We start from the raw sequence: 22,574 nt of genomic DNA, 5'->3' as shown, positions 1-22,574 counted from the left end.
CTCCCACTGCCCAGGGCCTTGGGCAGGAAGGGGTGCCGGCGAGTCTGGGCCTTGTGGCCAGGCTCAGGGCCTGCCTAAGGGCAGTGGCAGCTCCAGCAAGGACAGTGTGAGTGAGCTCCTGGGGCTGCCATGCAGACCTGGGGAGCCGACAAGAGCCCCAGAGGGGGCCCTGAGTGTGAGAGAGAAAGATCCAAGGGGCTTCCTGAAACCGCCAGATCTGCTGTTATCCGTGGGGATGACAAGTCCAGAAGGCCCCAGCCTCAGGTGGCACTGGGAGGGAACAAAGTCCCACAGAGAAAAGTACAGGGTCCTGGAGTCACACCGCCTGCATCCAGCCCCCATGCCAGCATTTGGGGTAGAATATTCTTGAGCACACTTCCCAGCTAACCTGGGCCTGGGTTTCCTCATCTGTAAGCGGGATCAAGAAATACACACGTTATAGGGTTATTGAGAGGCTCAAGTAAGATAACGTATGTGAAGAGCTTAGCACAGTGTTGGCAACACAGTAAATCCTCAGCTATCAGCTAGGAGTGTTGTAGTAGTGGCAGCAACAGCAGTAGTGGGGGCAGCAGTGTCGATCGTGGTAGTAGGTAACCACGGTAGCAGCAGTAATGGTGGTACATTGTCACCCCCAGTTCACAGATGTGGAAAGTGAGGCCCAGAGAGTAAGGTACCCTATGTGGCAAGAAGCTATAGTAATTAAAAAAAGGCACTTTGGAGTCAGGTTGCCTGAGTTCAAATCGTGCCATGGAGCAAGGGACCTGTCTGTGCCTCAGTTTCCTCATCTGCCAAATGGACAGTGGAACTACTTGCCCCATGGGAGTGTAAAGTGCACCTTGCTCAGAGTGAATACTGTGTGGTTATCAGCTCTCATCCTTGTTCCTGCCCAACACCATCAGTGGAAGCTTGGGCGCACAGCCCCTGGCCCCCGCTTGGTTTCCACGTAACCAGGATGACTATCCTCCCATTGGTCTCACCTGGGCCAGCCTGCCGGCTTCAGAGCAGTCCAAAGGAAGGCTGCTCCAGACTCGGATTGGAGCCTCGTCTGACCGTCCTGGCAGGGTGCCTGACAGAGGCCAGGGCAGAGGGTGGGTTCCCTTAGCACGCACTGTGGGTGGCGCCCCAGAAATGTGCAGTGCAGAGGCCCTGGGGCCAGGCGTGCTCTACAGACACCGGGGCGTGTGGACACCGAAGGGACCCTGTGGGCACGGTAGGAGAGGTGCCAACATGGGAGGGCAGCAGGAAGGGAAGGCAGGAAGCTTTACAAACATAAGTGGGGCTTTTATTTGAGACGTTGTTTCCAGTTGGAGGCATTCTATAATCTCCTTCCTTCCAGGGCCCATTGCCTCTGCTCCAGAGAGGGGCCACATCAAGAGGGGAACTATGGATGACACTTCCGCTCTNACCGAAGGGACCCTGTGGGCACGGTAGGAGAGGTGCCAACACGGTAGGGCAGCAGGAAGGGAAGGCAGGAAGCTTTACAAACATAAGTGGGGCTTTTATTTGAGACGTTGTTTCCAGTTGGAGGCATTCTATAATCTCCTTCCTTCCAGGGCCCATTGCCTCTGCTCCAGAGAGGGGCCACATCAAGAGGGGAACTATGGATGACACTTCCGCTCTGGGTTCTGGAGTCCCCATGCCCCGCCCACTTCCCAGGAGCCAGAAGGAGAAGGGCGGATGGGGTGGAGGCACTCACGTTTGATACAGTGGCTGGTGCTGTTTGCCGTGGTCCATCCTGGGCAGCACTTTCCCCCGCAGACATTCCTCCTGTGGAGTCACCGACACAGGGTCAGGTATAAGGACGCTCAGAGAGGGACCACTCACAGAGCCCCGCCAAGGGCCCTGCCCCTCTGGGAGAACACTGTCAGGTGTTCTGGACGAAGACCGTCCAGCGTGTCTAGGGAGGCTGCATGGCCTGGGGCAGGCACCGTGGGAACCTGCAGAGCTGACATTCAGTCCCGATTCTGCCGTTCCCTGCCTGACGCTGGGAGACCTCACTCCATCTGCCCAACACAGAGCCCACTGGGATCAATAATGACAAGGAATCATGACAATGATCAAAAAGCAAGTTCAGAGAGGTTCAGTCCCTTGCCAAGGCTAAGCAACCTGTGAGAGCCAGAGCCAGACTCGAATCTGAGTGGCCCTACCCTAAGTTGTGCTCCAGCTCTCCATTGCCTCTCACCAAAAAGTGAGCGCCACAGCCCTTGCCTGACAAACGCTGACCATCCAAGGGGAGCTGGAAGACAGATACAAAATGGTCTAAAGTTCACATGTGTGCATCACCTGCCAACAAATGCACACTGGGAGGAGCCTTAGCTCTCAGGCCAGCTAGTGCACAGTAAGACTGAGCACCGGGCTCTAGAATTTCTATTTAAGACAGGCGTGTGAGGTGGCTAGCTGATAGGAGGGCGGGGCTGGGGACTTGGGGTAAGCTGCCTCTGAATGAGGAGATCTCTGTTTCAATGTGGTCAGGCTACCGGAACTCATGTTATGGGATGTAGTCCTGCTCCCAGCTGCTCTTTGGTGCTGGCACCGAAGGCGCTGCCGGGAAATGTGACCCGCGCTAACTGCTGGGGCGCTCACCCAGCCCTGATTCTTGAACTAAAGGCCTGTCCCTGGGTGACTACTTGGCTCAGGCAGGGCCTGGCTCTGGCTTCATGGGTCCCATCATCAGCATCAGAACTGACCTTCTGAGCACTCACTGGCTTGGGTGGCAGAGGTACAGGGCCAGAGAGTCAGGGCGAAGGGCAGAGCAGGGGACCATCCCTGTGTCCTCTGTGGCCGGCATGGCAAGCATCTGGTCCCACTTAGGGATGTGTTTGACATTTGAGTGGACCCCAAAGCCTGTGTGGTTTTGGAGCAGTACAAAGCATTCAAAATAAATTCCTGCAGCTTGAAAAAGCTGAGACTCATTCCTGGCCCTTTGGTCCAACCTCCCAGGGAGCTCCCAGAATGTCCCCCCAGCCGAGGGCTGTTGCATTCCCGCCACCTCAGAACCTCTCTGGACCACTGCCTTCAGCAGCTTCCAGGCTCCACAGTGGCCCGACCCTTTTGTAAGTCACTACCTGTGAGTATGGAGGCCTGGGAGGCCTGGGAGGTCTTTGGAAGGAAACAGACTGCAGGCCCTGGGCATTTTCTGAGCACAGGCCCATGGAAGCTCAGAGAGCATGGACCAAGGGGCCTGCCTGGGTGGTCATGGCATGAAACCCTGCCCAAGGAGGCCCCCTGAGCCAGCTGTCACCTAGGATGACCTTAGAACAGCTTTGCAGCTGACTGCCCATGGTGGAACCCTCAGGGCCATCAGGGCCACAGTGAAGACTGGCCAAGATCGAAGGCTGTCAGGTGGTGGAGATGGGGGGAGCAGCTTGCGAGTGGGAGGGTACTCTGGAGGGATTGAGGTTCCAATGAGAACGTCTGAGGGTCCTATTTAGGCCACCTTGGGTAGAGGCCCAGGGAAGTGGCAGGCTGGGAGATGACCATTCAGTGGACTCTAGTCAGCTGGAAAGAGCAAATGAGCCCAACTAGCTGGGTTACATGCTCAGTAGTTCTGACACCCTGAAAGGTACCACATACAGATCCTGTGAGTCTAACCTTCCAGGTGACACCAGTCAGCAAACATTAGCCCAGTATGCATCACCATTGCCCAACACAATCATGGGGACACTTCTGGTTAACAGCATGGGACAGTTGCTGTTCCACCTGGGACAAACCTGTCCCTACTAATCCTTTGTTTAAAATCTCCCATGGCTCTGCATTGGTCTCTACAGAGCTAACCAGGCCCCCACCTGCCTCTGCAATCTAATTATCAGCATCAGCCCTCCCTCACCTCCATGACCATCCACAGCCAAGGCTGTGGTCCTCCAAGGGTACCAAGTTTCTCGTCTGCCAATTGCACTCTGGTCACATTTTTGATGCCTTTGCTCAAGCTGCTCTCTGCCTACAATGCCTTCCCTCCCTTCTCGGATGATTAAAATCTTTTGCCCTCCAAGACTTCCAAATCAAATGTTACCGCCCCTGACATCTACCCAGCCTTCCACATTCCCCATTTCCTGGGATCTTTTAGTATTAATCAGTCTCAGGGTGTTGGTTGTACGGGTCTCTACTTAACTACCTTGAGGGTTCTTTCTTCGTCCTGTCTGTGCCTCCAGAGTCTAACACAGGGCCCGACACCTGCGACACATTTCATGCATCTTTGTTTCACTTAATCTCATGTTTCCCAAAAAGCAGATGAGCGTCACTGAGGGCAGGGAAGTGGGTTTTAGGTTTCCACAACTACAGCATTCACCAATCCCGAGTCCCAGGGTGAGAAAGGGATCCCCACTGCACTGATCATTTCAGCCCCATTAGGTTGGTGGAAACAGTCTGCCCGATGTTGAGTCTGCAGGCCAGTTCCTCCCCCGACGCTGCCAGTCCCCCTTTTCGGATGGGAGAGCACATGGCAGAGCGGAGCTTCTCAAGATAATGGTGTCTGGCTAGAATTTGAGAACATTTTGTTTTGATTTTGATTTTTCTACAGTTATCTTCTCTTCATGACAAGAAGGACTGTTTTCAACTAATGATAATGATACAAAGTTTCCTAGAAAATGAATTTATTTGTGTAGAAAAATGAATCAGGCACTGTTTGTAATAGCAAAAAAAAAAAAGTAACTCATCTGAATGTTCAAAACCAGAAGGATGGATAAATAAACTGTGGTATGTTCAGACAGTGGAATAATATACAACAGTTCAAATGAATAAACTTGGGCTAATTATATTAACGTGGTTAAATCTCAAAAATCTAACGAGGAGGGGGAAGCAACTGTGGAACCATAACACAGTATGGCATCACTTATCTATGTTTAAAATACGCAAAACAAATTGTCATTTTAGGGATGCGTGCATCTGTAGTAATAGTGTAAAAACATACGTTGGAATCATAAGTAAATTTAGGGGGAGGTGGAGGAGAGAGGAAAGCAGAGATGAAGGCAAATTTATAGAGGAAATTTCAACTACAAAAAGTTAGATGCAAAATATGCCCAAATATCAAGGTTGGCTAAAGCTGGATTATGAGTTATATATATCCAATACCTTTTTGTGTGTTGGTACAAAACTTCGTTGTATAAAATATTTTAAAATAAATAAAACACAACATCCTGCTATTTTAACAGTACATAAATTTATACAAAAATAATAGATGATGAAAGGGAAAATAGGATGAGGGTGCTGTGCCTTGAGGCTAGTTCAAGAAGCCCTGAGCATTGGGAAGCCATGGCTTCAGAAGACCCCTGTGGACTGTCAATTCCATTAGCACCAGACTGGCGTGGGCTCTGGTGTGTTTTGTGCAATAAATCCCCACCCACTACAGTGCAAGTTCCATGAGGACAAAGGCTGTTTGCCACTGCTGCATCCCCATCATCGGTCACAGTGCCTGACGTACAGGAGGCCTTCCAAATGCCTGTTGAATGAATGAATGAATGAATGGTTGAGCGAACGAATGATTGAATGAATGAGTAATCTCTAGTAGTAGTGCTGTCATTCTAAGCTTCACCAGCAGGTGGCACTTGGTCCTTGGCCCCAAGGAACCTACAAGGCAACTGCCAGAGAGGCCAGCTTGGCCAGGAGCCATTAGCCAGAATGCACCTGAGTAGAGAAAGCCCATCAAGATTGCCACTCAGCCCCTCCCCAGCTAACTTGGAGTGGCTGCCTGGAGTCCGAGAGGAACTCACCCCTTATTGAAGCTGCAGAAAATAATCTGGGGAAGGAGCCAAACCCAGCATGTGATAGAACGTATGTACCTGCATATAGCAGGTGTCTGTGGGTGGCACCCAGCCCATGTTCTTACACACCTGTGCACATCTGTCACCCTTATTGCGGGGACAATCTGCTTTGCTCACCAGTACCTCATTTCATGGTTCCTAACAGTGCACTCTCCCACCCCGGCCCTCCACTACCCCACCTTTCTCCTCCCCCCACCTAAGTGCCAGCAGTAAAATCTCCTCCTTGATCTGGCCCAACCCATGCTTCCAGCCTCACCCCCATAGCTCCACTCACTGTCCTGCCCCAAGGCCAATGCCAATAGTGAGAGGCCCTTATCTCCCGGCAGCACTAGGCCTCTAGGCCCTATTCCTGCCACCTCCCCTCTGCTTTCTCCCATGCAGCCCATTGAGCACCAGGGACTCCAGCTCACAGAGCCTCCTGTCCCTTGAGCTCCTCAGTCCCAACTGCCCCATTCCTTTACTCTTAACATGAAGCTTATGGTCCTAGAAAGCACATTCACCAGTACATATCTGTTCACTTCTCCAACTCAGTTACAAGTAATTGAGTTGCTCTTCTGGCCAGAATAGCACCTCTGTCTCTGGGACCCACCCCCTATCCCATGCCCCCCACACTTGCTCTTAGGAAGCCTGTGTTCACTTGCAAAAGTCAGGAGGGGGAAAAACCAAGACACGGCAGGTGCTCCATGAACAGGTGTTGGCTGACTCCATGTGTGAACCACGTGGCGGTGCACCTGTCTACTCTCCACCTGCGTTCAGCTGGGCCTCCCTCGGGGAGCAGGGAGTTCACACACTCATTCAGTGGGCCCCTTCCAGCAGGTACCAAATGGCACCGTGCACATGTGTACTCAGCTCTCCTCTAGGCACTGGCAACCCAGCAATGAGCAAACAGCCTCTGTTTTCATAAGGCCTACATTACCGTGGGCTGGGAGACCCAGCCATAAACACAGAAAGAGAAATATAATATGTCATGTGGGAGGAAGTGCTATGAAGCACATAAAGCAGGGTGAAGGGAGAGAGAGGGCGGGGCCGCAGTCGAAGGAGGCCTCTCTGAGCAGAGATCTGAAAGAAGTGAAGGCGTGCAGGAGAGGAGGCTGCAGCCAAGGAAAACAGGCAGTGCAAATGCCCCAAGGACGTCCTCGGGAACAGAACTAGGGGACGGGTGCTCTTCCTGCTGCACACCAGAACTAAACCCAGCTGGTAAATGGGGCCCAGGCCAAGAGGGCTGCCAGGTTTCTTCCTAGCCTCCCAGTGGTGCCCCTGCCCATCCCTGCATTGCCCAGGGCTCCCCTGCCCTCCATTCTGGAGACACCTGACATACCCAGGCAAGGTGGAGCCCCTGGCAGCCAGGGTGATCCCAGACCGAGGAGCCTCCCTGTGCTGCGAGGGCGCCCCCAGGCGGGCAGTGGATGGTGCTTGGGAAGAGAGAAAAAGGAAATCGCACAGTCGGGAAGAACCTTAGCTTTGCAAAGGGGCTGAGTCGCGCTGACACTTAGCTGCACGGGCGGACACACAGACTATCCCATGTAACCACCGCGCCCCAGCCGCACGGGGCGCAGGCAAAGTTCCCCTGAGTCAACGCCTATTCCCACGTCTCACCATCCTACAGGTTGGCCTGTACCCAGGCCAACCTGCTTCCAACCCAAACATGTGTCTCCATGTACATGTTTTGCTGCCGGCCTCCTTCCCAGAGATACAACTGCCTTCGCACTNGGCGGGCAGTGGATGGTGCTTGGGAAGAGAGAAAAAGGAAATCGCACAGTAGGGAAGAACCTTAGCTTTGCAAAGGGGCTGAGTCGCGCTGACACTTAGCTGCACAGGCGGACACACAGACTATCCCATGTAACCACCGCGCCCCAGCCGCACGGGGCGCAGGCAAAGTGCCCCTGAGTCAACGCCTATTCCCACGTCTCACCATCCTACAGGTTGGCCTGTACCCAGGCCAACCTGCTTCCAACCCAAACATGTGTCTCCATGTACATGTTTTGCTGCCAGCCTCCTTCCCAGAGATACAACTGCCTTCGCACTCCAGAGCCCTCGACATCCTCCACCTGCCCCGCTCTGTGCCCCCTCGACCTCCAATGGGTCTGAAGAGCCTGGAACGGCCACCCCGCTGCCCTCTCCCACTCCCTCTGCACCTGGCAGCACAGGTTCGGCTGAGGGCTGGTGAATGCAGAGGCTATTAGGAAAGGACTTAATGTTGGGTCTCGGGGAGCTGTACGAAAGGGTGAAGATGGTGTTTCTCTCTCCCCTCAACTTTTTAAAAGTGGGTCAGACCTCCAAGCCCGGGCTCCGTGCTGTTTCCCCGAAGTAATGAGGCCAGAAGGACAACAGACAGATCCCAGTACCCTCTCTCCCCCCCCCGCACATCCCTTCAGCGAGGAGCGCACAGCCCCTGCTCTCTTTCCCCACCCACCCCCCACTCCCCACCCCCAGCCCCCATGCTTTTCTCTCCAGTGCTCACCCAGTGAGCCGTCTTCGCTGCAGGGTTGGGGGCGCAGCCCCGGGCCGCTGCTGGGTCCCGAAGCGTGAGAGAGCCGGGGCGGCCGGTGCCTGGGGTGCAAACTGCCGCTGGCCCAAGGGACTGCTCCTCCAGGTCTGCGCAGGTGGCCGGACTCGCCGTGGCTGCTGAGCTCGGGGCGGCCTCCTGGCCTCCGTCTCAGTGGACCTCCTGGGGCTCCCCCAGTCGGGCTGGGCCACCCCTGCGGGTGGAAAGCCTGCGACAGGCGCGCCCTGCCCCCGGAACAAACTGTACACCTTGGCTGCGGCCGCCGCTGGGTGGCTGCCCCCAGGGCGCCACAGCCGACTCGAGTCCCTGTCCGCTGGCTCGTATCTTCCCACTGGGTACCTCTGAGCATGACCTATGCCCACGATGAGAGCCAGAGTGAGCGGCAGAAAGCTCCTCCAGGGGCTCCACAGGGCGCGCCCCGGGCAGGGGGCGGTGGTCGGCGGCCTCATGGCACGGGGCCACTGGGGAGCGGTGCGTGTGGGGAACAGTCTGGGCAGTCGGGGAGCCCGACCGCCCTCGGGCTGCGCTCAGGTCTCCTCCCTGGCCGGCTTCTCCTGATCTAGGGAGCCCCGAGTCCGACTGTGGGCCGGGCTCTCCCCGGAGCAAGCGCTCGGCAGCAGAGGGGCCCGGGACTGTGCGCCCTGCGCCTGGCGTCCGCGCTTGGTCTCCAGCTGGGCGCGCACCGCGGCTGTACCTTCGCGCCTTCTCCGTGTCGCTGTGGCCTTCGGAAGAGGTACTGGAGGATCTTTATTTTTGGAAACCTCTCTGTTTTTTCGTTTCTTTTATCCACACCATGCCCCCTCCTCGGAGGGACAGCTCAGCCCCCTCATTATGGGAGAGGGAGAGAGGAATTCCAGCAACACCCACTTTGGCACCGGGAAGCGGGCGGGCGGCGTGGGGGGTTAACCCGTGAGTAGCTGGGGGTGGCGCAGGGCTGACCCGAGGGCTGATACAGGAGATGCCTCCTGCTGGACCAGCGGCACCGGAGCCACCTCTCTCCTGTCCTGGGCAAGCTCGAGCTGCTGACCTGTCCCGAATTTATTTCCTGCCCCTGACCTGGGGACAAACTCCGGATTGGATAACCAAGGCTGCACCCTTGAAGGTCTGAAGGAGGCGGGGCAAGGTACCAAGAACAGTGTGACAAAAACAAGGTTGACCCTGGGGACCAACTTCCTGCCCCTTTGCTTCTAGCCCTGGCCACTGGGGGCATCCACCGGGTGCAGGCTAGCCCTGGGACGCGAGAAGGAACTCTGGAAGGTAGCTTTGTGGCGGGAGCGCTCGAAGGTCGCGTGGAAGGGGGCCGCACGCCCTCTGGTGGAGTTGGCCGTGTCGTCGGCCATGCTGCAGCTTGCAGCGTGACCTGCCGCCGAAGGCGCCTTCGCTCCCGGTTCTCAGACCCTTCCCGTTGCGTCAGTGTCCAGCCTGATGGCGGATCCTGGAAATAGTGTCCTCTTTCACAGAGGGTGGACCTGAAAGATCCCACACTACACAAGGGAATACAACCTCAACTCCTGACCTTGGCCTGTACAAAGGCCTGCCTGACTGGCCCCTCTTTCTGATCGGTCTCCCCTCTTGGAGGGCCACTCACCACCGCTCGGCACCTGCACTGGCCTCCTCTATGCTCCTGAACAAGCCAAGTTGATGCCCACGCCCCTGTCCGTGGAATGCTTATCTCCAAGATGTTTGCAGAACTAACTCTTCATCACTTCCCTCACCTCAAACATCACCTCCTGGAGTGGCCACCCCGACCCTCCCCTCCCCCCTCAATCCAGAGCAGCCCTCCCGCTCCTGAGCCCTCACTTCCTAACACATCAACCTGTTTTATTTCATGGCTCTCATGACTGGTTGAAATCATCGTATTTATTCGTTTGCTTGTGTGACTGCTTTATTGGATGGGCTGAGCCTGAGGACGCCAGGTTTTAAAGATAATCAGGAAACAGCTATATGTTTCTCCCCTCACTGCCTTCCCCCAAATTATGGTGAATTTCCTTTCCCCACCGTTAAACTCAGCGTCTTTAGCTTGCCCTTCCCTATCAGTCACAAGAATAGTTTCATGTCTATAATTAAGGCCAATTTTCAGGCACTAAAAAGTCTGGTCCTGTCCAAATCTAATCCCTATCCGATTTAATTCATCTCGAATCCAGTTCAATACTCCTCCCTGCCCTCACGGGACTGCCCCTGGGCTCCAGATCCTGTAAAGAGAGAGTGGACTGTGGTCTGTTTTTCTGATTGTCCTTTCTCTGCGATGGCGTCTCTGTGTCAGAGTCCAGGGAGAAGTATTGGAGGAAAAGTGACCAAGTCTTGTGTGGCAGGTGCCCTTGGCCATCAGGTGCCACATGTGGGCACATTGGTGGAATCTTGGGAGGCTCCCTACAAGACCTCCACCCTGCACTTCAGTAGCAAAGCATTCCCTGGCTGGTCTCTTGCAGACCCTCCTGTCCTCTGCCCCGCGTGGCCTTTGCCAGCCATGCCCATAAACCAATGCTGAGTCGGCTGTTCCTCACCCCACTATAAAAGCCACTCCAGCCAGGCTCCACAGTCAGAGTTCTCCAGACAGGAAGTGCCCACAAGCCTCTTCATTCACGTGCACCCCCAATTCCTAAAGACATGTGCTGGGTTCTCCCAAGGGCTTTCTTGGTGTGCTATAGTGCTTCAGGGTGCTTGCAGCTTCCAATGACTCAGCCATCATCAGGGGAGAGAGAGTTATGCAGAGTCAGGCTAGTTTCCTCTCCTTGAAAGCCCCCGATCTCTGTCGTGGGTGCTCCGGGGACTCCCTTCACTTGGTTTGCACCGGGGAGCACCCTCAGGGGAAGTCTCAGCCCTGCCTGCTCATGCAACAGTTCTTTCCCTCAACACCTCCTTCAGTCCCTTTCAGTTACAGGCTGGTGGTGTGGAGGGAAGTGGCTTCAGAGCTGCAGAACCTGTTCTGCTGTTAGTGAAGTGTGTGGTACTTCTCTCTGGAATGTGTGAACCTGTAGTCCTTCTTGTTCTCCCCTTGTGGCTTCAGCAGAAATCCAAGACCACAGGAGAAGTCCCGTTCAACAACTGAAAAAAAAAATCATATTGCCTGACTTCCCAAGCTACAGTGATAGCTCTAAAGGAATTGATGTCTCCTCTTCCTGTCTCACCACCGTTTCCCTAGAACCTAGACCAGTGCTCCAATCTAATCGACAGCCCCGGAATGTGGATTCAATGGCCGGCTAACTGAATGAATGACAGAATAATCTGGTGAAGTAGGGAGAGCTGGTATCATTCGACCCATTTTAAGAGAGAAAAACTTTCTGGTTCCTGGTGGTAGTTGCTGATCCAAGTTCACGCGCTTCCTGCCTCAAGGGATGGGCCTGAGGATCTCCTTGAATTCTCTGCCTTGGTTTGGGGGTGAATGCCATCTTGATTCCCAGAAAGCTCAGCTCCCTCCCGGAGACTTTTCTCCTTCACTGCTCTGGGAAGGCCCGAGCCCCATGCTGCCTCTCCTTCCCCACTTTCCACCCAATTCTTTAGTTCCCGACTCTCTTCCTCTCCCCACTACCTGCCAGTTCTTTCAGGAGCTCTCCTCTCCATCCCTCAGCGCTCACCTCAGAGCCCCACGAGACTCCCAAGGCCAGAAACCTTGGCGTCATCTTTGTCCCTGAGTTATTTTTTCCTCCTGTGTGTCCAAGTCATTATTACCGCTCCGTCTCCTCCGTCTGCACTTCTGGAAGTCTGCCGCCCATTCAGCCTCTCACTGCTCGGCTGGCCAAAACCTTCAGGCGCACACTCTTCCCTCCCCGCTGGGCGCCCCTCCCACTCCTCGGTGAGTACAAATGGTCCTTGGAAACTCCCACCCTGTTCTCCAGGGAGCCCACACCCCGACTAATCGACTCTGCAGCCTGGCATCTCCCGCTTGTCCGGCTGGTCCTAGCACTGCCCTCTGTCCTGTCTCCCACTTGCTGCCCATCACTCCCTCCCCCCATAACTTTTGGGATCTGTTGATGCAGCTCTTTGGAATCTTCAATCCCATAAACACTTGAGGTTCTTTCCTCTTTTTTTTTTTTGTTTAAGCTGCCAAAATTTATAGAGTCTACTATGGTTCAAGCACTGAGTTGAGCAGGCTACATAAATTGACTTGTCAGACCAAATAAAGGTGACACCATGATTTCTGCCCATACAAAGCAGGAAACTGAGGCTGGGAATAGCTACTGGTTTGCAGAGATGATGGGCAGCAGATGCAGGATTCAAACTTCAGTCACCTCCCACCTGAGCCCAAGCCTTGAAGACTGTGCCTCCACCTTAGCTGTGGGCTTGTGACTCGGTGGCCCTCCTCACACTGAAGTGGTATCTCTCCCAACCAGCTCTGCTGCTGTTGCCACCTGAGTACCTCAACCGCACACTCCCCAGTGCCCTCTTCTCTCGCCTTCCCTGGGGAGGTGGAGTTGTAAGAACTCTCCATCCCCCTCCCTCCGCTGTCCAGCAGAGGGAGTGGAGCTGTTTCCAGCAAGGCCCCTGACTCACCACGTGTCACTTCCTTACTTCTGACCCCAGCTTCCTACCTAATGAGGCACAGAATGCCACTCAGCCTACTCACACATCTCTTGGGGCTCGGGAGAGAAATCACCGCTGGAAAGCCCTGCAGAGAAGATCCCACGGGGTTGGTTCGAAGATTCCAGTGGGGAAGGTTTGCCAGGACGTGCACGCTGCGAGTGGGGATGGTAGCCTGATGGACACCCAGGGCAACCTAATTGCTTTCCCATGTCTTGCTGGGATAATGCTGGCAGCCAGAAAGCTACCAGAACCTGAACTAATCTGGTAAATAAGGACCAAAAGCAAGGACCGCATTTCTGCTCCCTTTGCTGAGACCCAGACTCCCGACAGAATTCCGGGGATTTTTTCCTCCTTGGAAGAGACTGGACCTCCAGCCCTGAATTCCTCTCCCCAGGAGAGCTTGTTCCCCTGCTCAGAACAAAGAACACATTTCCTGGTTAATCAGTGGGCAGAGCAGCTGAAGGAAGGTTGATTGGGCCCCAGCTTTCCGGATGGGAGAGGCTCAGGGGCTGGGGTATCTTTGTCCAGAAACCGGGCTGCTGGGACCCCTGCACTGTGCAGCCTCAGTCCCCAGTTTGGGAGGTACAGGCTGTATGAAGAGGCCCCAGCTCTCTCCTGCAGGACGTCTTCCAAACCCACCGAACCTGCCAAGACCACTCCACCTCAGACACCTCGGCCTGGCATCCCCCCAGAACTCACAGCCGCCCTGCCCTGGACTGCCTGTGCTGTCTCCTCCCATGAGCACAAAGTTTCTGTCTTCTGAAAACTGAGCTCAGGGCTTGGCTTCTATTTTCTCATCTGCAGAGAGAGATAACGATGCTCTCCTTGCCATCCCCACCTTCAGGGCAAAGTAGATGACGAGCCCCGTCTGCCCCGTGACAGGAGGGGATCCGTTACGGCCACTGCACTTGCCGGGGGATGTTTCTTTCTCTCTTTGCTTGTTTCCTCTTTTTTCTTCCTTCCCTCCCTTCTTCCTTCCTTTCGGCCTCCCTCTCTCTTTCTTTCAAGAAAAGAGGACAGGTGGTTCTTATAGATCTAATGTTTTCAGAATACAGTTTAGAAAACCTGATTTGAACATCTGGGGTTCTAGTCCAAACAGACTTTTAATTAGTTACGTGAAAATACGCCACTTGGAAAACTTTATTTTCTTTTGGCCCATGTAAATATGCCTTTAGACTTTTTTAAAAACCTATTTTTATTATATATTTTCCTTAAAAACCCGTATTTTTATTATATATTTCCCTTTCTTGATGAACTCTCAGTAGGAACTTTAAAAAGTTGTTTTTGTGTGACTTGAGAATAAAAGGAATAAAGCCATCTTAGACAGTCAGTGGGTATTTCCTGAGTGCTTAAAGGGTACCAGGCACTGTGCTTAATGTTTTGAAGACATTTTCTCAATGAATCCTAACAACAGTCTTACGAAGGAAGCATTATTATTTCATCACGTAGCAGATGAGGAAATGAAGGCTCAGAGGGGTAAAATGACTTGCCCACAGCAGCAAAGCTAGTAAGTGGCTACAGGATTCCCTCCTGGTTCATCTGGCTCCAGACACTAACCCCACGCCAGCTTCTAGGCGAGCACGTCTCTGGAAATGCAGCTCCAGCTGCCTTCCTGCGAGAGGGAAGCTTTCACAGCTGTTTGTGGTGTGGTCGAGGGAGCTGACGGCCACACAGAATTGCTGTCACGAGTTAGCCCTCCAAGCCCATCCACCCTCCTCGCACCTACTTACAGCCAGGGGTCCACCAGCTGTCAAGGGCAGACAAAAGTCATCCTGGTGAGTTTCAGCGAATCTGATCCCCACGCACCAAGGAGAAGGAAAGGAAGCAAGTGTACCCTACAGCAAATCATTTCCTATTGCTGAGTGAGGCTCCTCTCCATCCTCTGCCTTTCTCAGATTTGGGCAAGAGAAGTGATAGGAACAGAGCGTCTCTGTGGCCCTTGCGGTAGGCACTGTCATTCCCATTTCACAAACCCAGAAGAGTGGAGTCTCTTGCTCCAGGTTAGACAGCCAGGAGTCGAGCCAGGATTCAGCTAAAAAGTCCGCCCGGCTCCAAAGTCTGTGCTGTTTTCACCCCAGCACACCGCACTGACTTCAGGACGTCCTGCAATCATGTGGAATGGGCAGCTCCTCAGACAACTGATTTCACTTGTTTCCCTTCATTTCTAGCCCCTGACACCAGAGTGGCTGGAGATGCAAGTCATTTGCATTTAGGTAAAGCTCAGACAACATTCTGTGCTCACCTGCATAAACTCCTTCTGCCTCTCGCCGAGGTGGGATTTTCCAAAACTCCTTGGGGGCTGAAGCATAACTTCCCCCAAAAGATCCGAGCAGGAGAACAGTGGGAGCTGCCTGGAAGGCCTCCTTCTTTTCGTTCCCCCAGTAACAGACCAGTAATTGAGCACAGACCACAGGAGCTTCAAGTGCTCTGCTGCGGCGGGGGTTGGGGCTCTTGATGGGTGGGAAGGGGTCGCACATTGTATTCTCCTTTCAGAATCTCCAGGGAGAAAGTCCTGTGGGCTGGAGGACTGTGCAGATTGATCTCGGGTTCTGGAATGGCAGTGCAAGAATTTAAGGACGAGGTGAGTAGGAAGCAACTTCCTTTGGCTGTCACTGGGGTCTCCCAGCCTGTCCCCACCTTGGGTTCTGGCTGGGACACAGTGACTTCCCTCGAAGCCCAAGGGATAGAGGTTGTGGGGACAGATACAGGGGCTACTATAGGGTCTTTCCTAAATTAAGCTCCTCCAGAGAGTCTGGTAAGCAACCTCCTGCTTACTCTTCATTATCAAGGTCATGAAAGCGGTGATGCCTCTGCCATCACCTCCTGGCCTCCATTTTCCCCTGGGTCATCTGTTGAGAATGTGGACACTCAATGTCTGTCCTGGTGGCTCCCTCTACTCTCTAGGACCCCAAGCCCTTAGAAACAGGCCCAGGCCCTAAACTCCCCACCACAGAGCACAGGCACCAGACTGGAGGGGTCAGTGCAGCCCAGTCCCAACCGGTCTGCGGTGACTCATGCCTTGTTTCCGTCCACTCTGGTCTGAGCGCCTCGGCCCAGAGGCCTCCAGGAGGTTGTAACACAGGCTGGCCCCTGGCCGATCGGGGCTCAGCAGACAAAAATTAAAGATCTCACTCCTCAGGAACTCACACAGACAGCAGAGGCATGCTCTGTGCTCTGCCTCACCAGACCAGACCTCGGGCCAGAGGAGGCTGGAGGCCAAGGGAGGAAGGAAAGGCGTCTCTGCTCCTCCCCCTACTCTGCCCCCTCCCACACCCAGTCATGAAGCCCTGCCCCCTCCCCACGCTCTTCTCACTCCCCCTCAGGTCCTTGCCTGAAGATGGCACTGCTCCCAGCACCTTCTCATCTCCATTCCACTCCTCCCTGCCTCTGCCCAAAGACAGAAGTGAAGGGAAAACAGACTTGTAAACAAATAGCATATGTTTCAGGCAGCATTTAGGGCAGTGTCATATCATGGCAGGGAACACAGATCCTGGCTGTAGCTCACTTGTGCCCCCAGGGTCTTCCTTCTTGACTGTGCCCCCTCCCCTCCCAGGACCTCAGTTTCTCATCTATAGAGAGAGGGGATTTTACTAGATGAACTCAAATTTGCTGTCAACACTAGATTCCGATCTGAGGAGCAGACAGACAAGGATGGGCTTGTCCATGGTCACGTGACTGGGTATTGGCAGCACCAGCCCTTGAACCAGGGTCTTCTGACTCCCAGACCTCTCAGCTCCTTCTCTTTCAACTCCCCCCAAGAAGCTGGGAGCTATTTGACCGTCTTGGCTAGGGAAGCCACGAGTGGCTGTGCTGTCAGCAGCGGGGCCTCCGAGCCTGGGAACATCTCTGACAGGGTAGGTGCGAGTGCCAAAGCCGCTGGTGGAGACGGATGGGTTGGGAGCCAGGGAGGGTGTATTAGAGATAAGCTGTCAGCATCTCCCCTCTTCCAGCTGGCAGGAAGAAACACAGAAGTGTCCATGATGACTGAGAGGAAACAGTCCCCATTTCTGATTGAGCCGTTGCTCCCCGAAGTGCCAGTGTCTTTCTGTCTGCCTATTTGTCTCTCTCACAGACGCACACACTCACAAACACACACACAGACATACATACTCTCCACCCATGTCTAGTGGATGAAGCCTGCCACCAGCAGCTTCAGTCTCATGATCTGTATTGATGTCCCCCAGTGCACTACTTTGGTGGGGCCTGGAAATCCTTTTGCGGCCTGGGATGCCTCTAAGCACCTGCCTACTTTCTAATGCTCAGCCTCTTTGGCTGGGAACATGATGCCCTCTGTTCCACAAATATTTTCTGAGCATCTAATGTGTGCCAGGCACTGAACCAGGCATGAGAATGGGTAGGATAGCCTCGCTGCTTGTGTGACGGTTTGAGCTTCAATGGGGGACTTACTGAAGAACTTTCAGGCTCACTGAAGAGCTGCCAGCCACGTAGGGTGGGGTTGGGCTGGGGAGCATCTCTCAGAGTCCTGACTTTCACTTCAGCATTGAAGGTTAAGGGAGAGTTGGCCATGTAGGGGCGGGGGGGGGTTCCAAGGAGAGAAACTGCAAATGCAGAGACATCAGTGTAAGACAAACTTGACACTACTGGGGAGAAAACAAATAGCTCACATAGCTGAAGTTCAGATTGGGACAGGGGTTATGTAAGGGGATAGGGCTGGAAGTGTAGATTGGGATCAATTTATGGAGGGGGCTGAGTTCTAGTCAGCTCCTCTTCTCAGATAGATGGACATAGTCCCCACACCCAAGCTACCAGCTGGCCTTGGAAGGGGCAGATTATTTATCTGGAATTCTGAAACTGGTGTCTCTGGTCAAAAGCAAGGAGATATCTGTGTGGGGGGGAAGTGCCATTAACCCACCCGAAGCCATTCCAAGTAAACACCAATTGAGGCAGAGTCAGTGAGCTTGCCTTGCTTAAAAGCAATCCCACAGCCCCGCCACCGGTCTATTCCTCCCCACATGGCTCTTCTTTTACAGGTCCGTGGAGCTGCCAATGTGGCAGGAGGTGCACTGCTCAGCCCAGGAAGGTGGAAAGGATGGTGAGAAGGAGGCACAGCAATGGTTACCAGAGCCAAGTTTACAAAAATTAAACCACCCCAGGCTCTACCCCTCTTCCTTTTTTCAGTAGGGTTTCTGATCAGAGAAGTTTTACCAGGTTTTTGAGTGATAGTCAGATGAAATTCAGATGATATTCAATGTGGACAGGCTGGGAAAATGTGGAGCCCACTGTGATGCAGTTAGATGTGTATAGATGCTTAAATAACCACTCTCCACGCAGAGAACAGATGGAGGTCCCTGAGATCTGCAGTGGCACATGAGACAGGCCTGGGACTCCGACCAGACTCCTCACAACGTGGATGAATTCAGAGCATTGTTATCACACTTCACATGACATGGAACTGGAGGAATAAATGATGACGCTGGATGATAAAAGCAAGATATAAACTGATCTATATAAGTTGAGATTTAATAAAGATAAGTGAAAAAGTCTTGCATCTCGGTCCAAAACAAGCAATAATGGAAGGATGAGGGATGCTTGCTTTGACAGCAGTGCATGTGAAATGACCTTGTGTGCGTTGTGGGGGAGGTGGAGAGACTATTGAAAAAGGAGATCCCAGTTACCCACTGGTATGAAATAAACTAACAGTGTAAACTTCCGAAAGGTCTGGTACCATCGTGCACCAAATCAGGACTCAGAACAGGGAGGGTAACAGGGTATTCCAAGCTGCTAAGACACAATGACAGTTTTGTGTTTGATTCTGCTACCATGTTTTAGATGATGTATTACAACACTGGAGCATGTCTACAAGAAGGTGACCTGAGTGGAGATGAATACAACCCAGAGGAGCAACTGAGATACTGGAGGAGAGAAATCTTGGTGGAGGAGAGTCTGGCAATCGTCAGCTGTTTGCGGGGTTGTCAAGTCAGAGGGAGGTTCAGTTGTTTTGTGTTTTCACTAGTCACGGCAGGTTAATGTGGTAACAACTCTCACACAGTGAGTATGTTTGTACTTATTGAGCATAGTTCTGATCCACATGGTCATGCAGGGCCCCAGGATCCTTCCATCATGGAGCCAATATAGAGATTCTTCCGCCTTCTCATTCAACCAGTAGATGGATAAGGAGGGGATTGCCCATTTTCTTAAGGGCAATGTCTGAAAGAGCCAAACATCACTCTTTCACATCCCATTGACCAGAACTCAGTCATGTGGCTGTACCTTACAAAAAGGGAAGCTGGAAAATGTAACCTGTAGGACCAGGAGAAAAAGGTGTGGGTGGGGATGTGGAAGAGACTGCCCAGGAGAGAGAAGAGTCCAGGGTTTAGTATACCCACCCAAAGCCTTGTGCAGAAACAGTGTAGACTTAGTAGCATTACTCATAAAAATCAAAGATTGGTTACTGGTTAATGTCCATCAACTGGAGAATAGATCAATAAAATCTGATATATCCAAACAATGAACTACAACTCATGAATAAAAAGGAGTGAACTACCAATACACGCTCCACATAGATAAATCTCAACAACATTATACACAGTGAAAGAAGCCAGTCACAACTGCACACTTTTCTTTATGTGATGTAGAAAAAGGTCAAAGCCATAGAGACAGCAAATAGATTCGAGGGACAGGGGTAGGAGTAGGGGAGGAAAGAGTTAGCAGTAAATGGCACAAAAGGTCTTACTGGGAGTGATAAAAATGTTCTAAGACCCATTTATGGTGATGGTTGCCCAACTTGGTGACTTATTTAAAAATAAATAAATTGTACATTTGAAAATGGTTAATTGTGTGATTGATATACAAAGTACATCTCGGTAACATTTTTAAGGTGTTAAAGGTTAAAACAGAGAGTACTTTGAGATTAGAGAAAGGAGAATAACCCAGCAAAGGAAAGAAGAAAGGAATATCCAAGTTGAAGGAGGAAGTGGCCCAGAATCCAAGGAAAAATTAGATTTAAGGAAGAAAAGCATGGCCAACTCTAGTCAAAGTTACTGAGATGTCACATAAGATGGCCATTTAACAGTACTGTCTCTGACACAGTCAAGTTCACCATTTTGTTCCAGAGCCTGGGCCAGAAACAAGAAAAAACACGTGAGAACACGATTTGCACTTACAGTAAATAAAACACATGGGGCTGTACCACTGTAGGGCCGATCCCATCTCTGAGTAGCGAGCCCTCTGGTAGCAGAAGTGTTCAAAGAGAGGCCAGGCGGGCCGCGTAGAAAGGCTTCCTACATGGGAGGAAGACCTCCAAGGAGGGTCTGAATCTTCGAAAGGCCCAGGATTTTCCAAAGATTTTATTATCTCTCTTTGCTCAAGGCCTCCTCTCCACTCTTGGCTTTGGGCTCCTCATCTCAGACCTTTGGGAAAGCAGAATAGCCCTGCCTCCTAATATCCGCAAGACCTCAGTCCTGTTGTACAGGAGTTGTTCAGCCACTGAGGACTCCCTTGAGTCCCGAGCTAGCTCAGGGATCAGCATCAGTGCAGCAGACTTCAGCAGGGCTAGGGCACAGAACAGTCATCGTGGGAGATCAAGGGAACACAGGCTGAAGGGCCGGAGAGATGGCAGGAGGGAGCCAGCACTCATTTGTAAGTACGTGCCTAAAAGCCAGTCCTAGCTGCCTCTTTGTCTCTGCCTCACATTTGTCCCACATCCACCTGGAGATAAGACACGGGAAGGAGAGGCTATAAGGTGTTAAACTCACGATAATCCTGTGGAGGGTTCCTGGGATAAGAAGAGAAAGTGAATTCACAGTACAAGGAACACCCATGAATCACCATCCCTTTAAAATATGTACTATTATTTCATCTCTGAAATGAAAGAAACTGAAACGCAATGGTATCTACACATCTCCTGACCGGCAAAGAGGGGGGACCATCATGTGAGTAGGTTCAAAGAGGCGTTCATGCAGCTTCCTTAACTGGGGCTGTTTGTTTGTTTAACGCCCTGTCTCAGTCACCCACCAGGAATGGCCATGGTGGTGTAAAAATAAAAAACAACATTGAGAAGTTGGAAGAATCTTGTCTTCAAGGACTTGGAAAGCTGTATGGAGCTTCTGCATGGCCCGACTTGCCAATGGCCGTGACTGTAGCTACTGGCCTTGCTCCAGCCTGAGCTCTGATTCCATGGCAGAGGAGGAGGAAACCCTCCCAGCCTGCACGGTATACCTGAAAAAGCAGGGCTCCCAGGGACGATCCACTGGTCCAGCAAACATTTGCTGGCCATCTTCTGTGTGCCAGGCCCCCTCCCAGAGCTTGCCAGTCATGCATTCTGAGGTATGAGGGCAATTGCCCCCAAGTGCCAAGGACTGTGGCAAGCCAGGTGGGTACGTGCTTCTGAACCTGCCTCATGAAGTGAAACCCAGCAGTCTTTCTTTCTGATCTCTGGATATGAACCACAGCTGGAGGGATGAGGAGGAGGGAGGAGACAGCAGCAGTTGCACTTCTCATTGTATAAACGGTAACACTGGTACCCGGGTTGCAGCAAGTGTGGCCGCAAGGGACATCCACGTGACAAGTCACCAGAGCAACTGTTCCCAATACCTTATCTTATGGCACAAAGAATCAGAACCAAGGGAAATGAGTCTTCCTCCCAGCACACAGGAGGAGTTGAGGAAGAGTGTGATGGGGTATAGTGCGAAGGTGGGGCCACAGCAGGACCTCAGAGCCAAAGGGATCTCAGGGGGCATAGAACTTGCAGCCCATCCACGCCCCCTTCATTCCCACAACAGCCATCCAATGTTGTCCCCACAGCTTCAGTTAGGCAGAGCCCTCCAGGACTTGCCTTCTCCGCTCTCTCCTTCCGCATGGCCTGGCCTCAAGGGCGTCCCAGGGCCCGGCAAGCTCACAGATGACCGTGTCCTCCACTTACAGCGCAAGTCAGCTGGGAGCAGTGGCTTTAGACTTTGAAACCAAGCTCACAGTAAAAATACATCTTACAACACAATGCACTACACGAGGGCACACATCTGCAACTGGGACCGCTTACCCTCATGTGCACTGTGTTCTCAGGTTTCCTATGACCTCTCTTCTATTTTTTTCAAGTGCTGGTTGTGACCACATTGCTTTCACAACCCATGAATGTATTTCAGGGCTTACTTAGGTCAGAGGTTCAGGCCCTGCCCCCTGAGTTCTGGAGAGACCAGTTCACTCAAGGCAATTGTACCTGCCCCCAGGGAGACAGGTCTTCAAATCCCTGAGCCCAGAGAAAAAGGAGGCAAAGGAAGATTTCACTGGGTTTCCAGATACCTTAAGGTGTTTGCTTTGTTTGTTTGTTTAATGTAAAAGACAGGGTTGTTTGTTTGTTTTGTTTTTTTTTAGCATTTATTCTTCATGCTCTCAGTGTGAAGAATTACTGACTAAGACTGCAGTGGAAATTATTCCAGTTCAGCATGAGATTTGTAGGTGAGCTTTTGCAGGAAGAAAGAACACGAGATTTAACACACTGAAAAAGGTTCATGTGACATTTCCTCCTGTTAAATGCAAGAAAGGGAAAGACAGCTGTCCTTAAAAACTGATTAAATTCTTGTGGATCTGGGATGGTCTAAATGTTTTTTTCCAGAAGCCAGGGGGACAGCTAGATGGCTTGAGGAAGCCCCATCCAGCCTGAGGAGTCACAGCCCCTCCCGGTCGCCCCCAACAAAACCCGCCTATGGATTTTCGTGCTGGCTCGGTGTTGACTGTGGAGGCATGGGATCCCTGCACAGAAAGGCCTCCCCATGTCCAGACCCTGGAAAGAGGGCCAGGCCAGGGAAAGCCAGAGAGAGAGAGGGAGGGAGAGA

The 22,574-nt window shown here is 52.5% G+C and overlaps 1 protein-coding gene and 1 long non-coding RNA gene across 3 annotated transcripts in view; one reads left to right on the top strand and one right to left on the bottom strand.

The window, feature by feature from the left end:
• Positions 1-8,824, bottom strand: part of LTBP2 (latent transforming growth factor beta binding protein 2) — an 89,140-nt gene extending 80,316 nt beyond the window's left edge. For both annotated transcript variants that reach the window (XM_037031420.1, XM_037031421.1), the window contains exons 1-2: positions 8,218-8,824; positions 1,697-1,767 (exon numbers count right to left, since the gene is read on the bottom strand). In XM_037031420.1, the coding sequence (XP_036887315.1) occupies positions 1,697-1,767; positions 8,218-8,711 (565 nt within the window). In that variant the 5' untranslated portion in view covers positions 8,712-8,824. The remainder of the gene's footprint in view (positions 1-1,696; positions 1,768-8,217) is intronic.
• A 69-nt stretch (positions 8,825-8,893) lies between these two features.
• On the top strand, positions 8,894-19,467 carry LOC118976782 (uncharacterized). Its single transcript, XR_005064346.1, has 3 exons — positions 8,894-8,995; positions 15,277-15,364; positions 18,076-19,467. It is a non-coding gene; the product is annotated as an uncharacterized LOC118976782 (long non-coding RNA).
• The last annotated feature ends 3,107 nt before the right edge of the window (positions 19,468-22,574 follow it).

This window comes from Sturnira hondurensis, unplaced genomic scaffold, assembly GCF_014824575.4.
Source record: "Sturnira hondurensis isolate 20B ecotype Veracruz unplaced genomic scaffold, ASM1482457v3 Scaffold0021143, whole genome shotgun sequence".
Taxonomy (NCBI): domain Eukaryota; kingdom Metazoa; phylum Chordata; class Mammalia; order Chiroptera; family Phyllostomidae; genus Sturnira; species Sturnira hondurensis.
The sequence above is the reverse complement of the archived record's forward strand: the minus strand, read 5'-3'. Positions and strand labels throughout refer to the sequence as shown.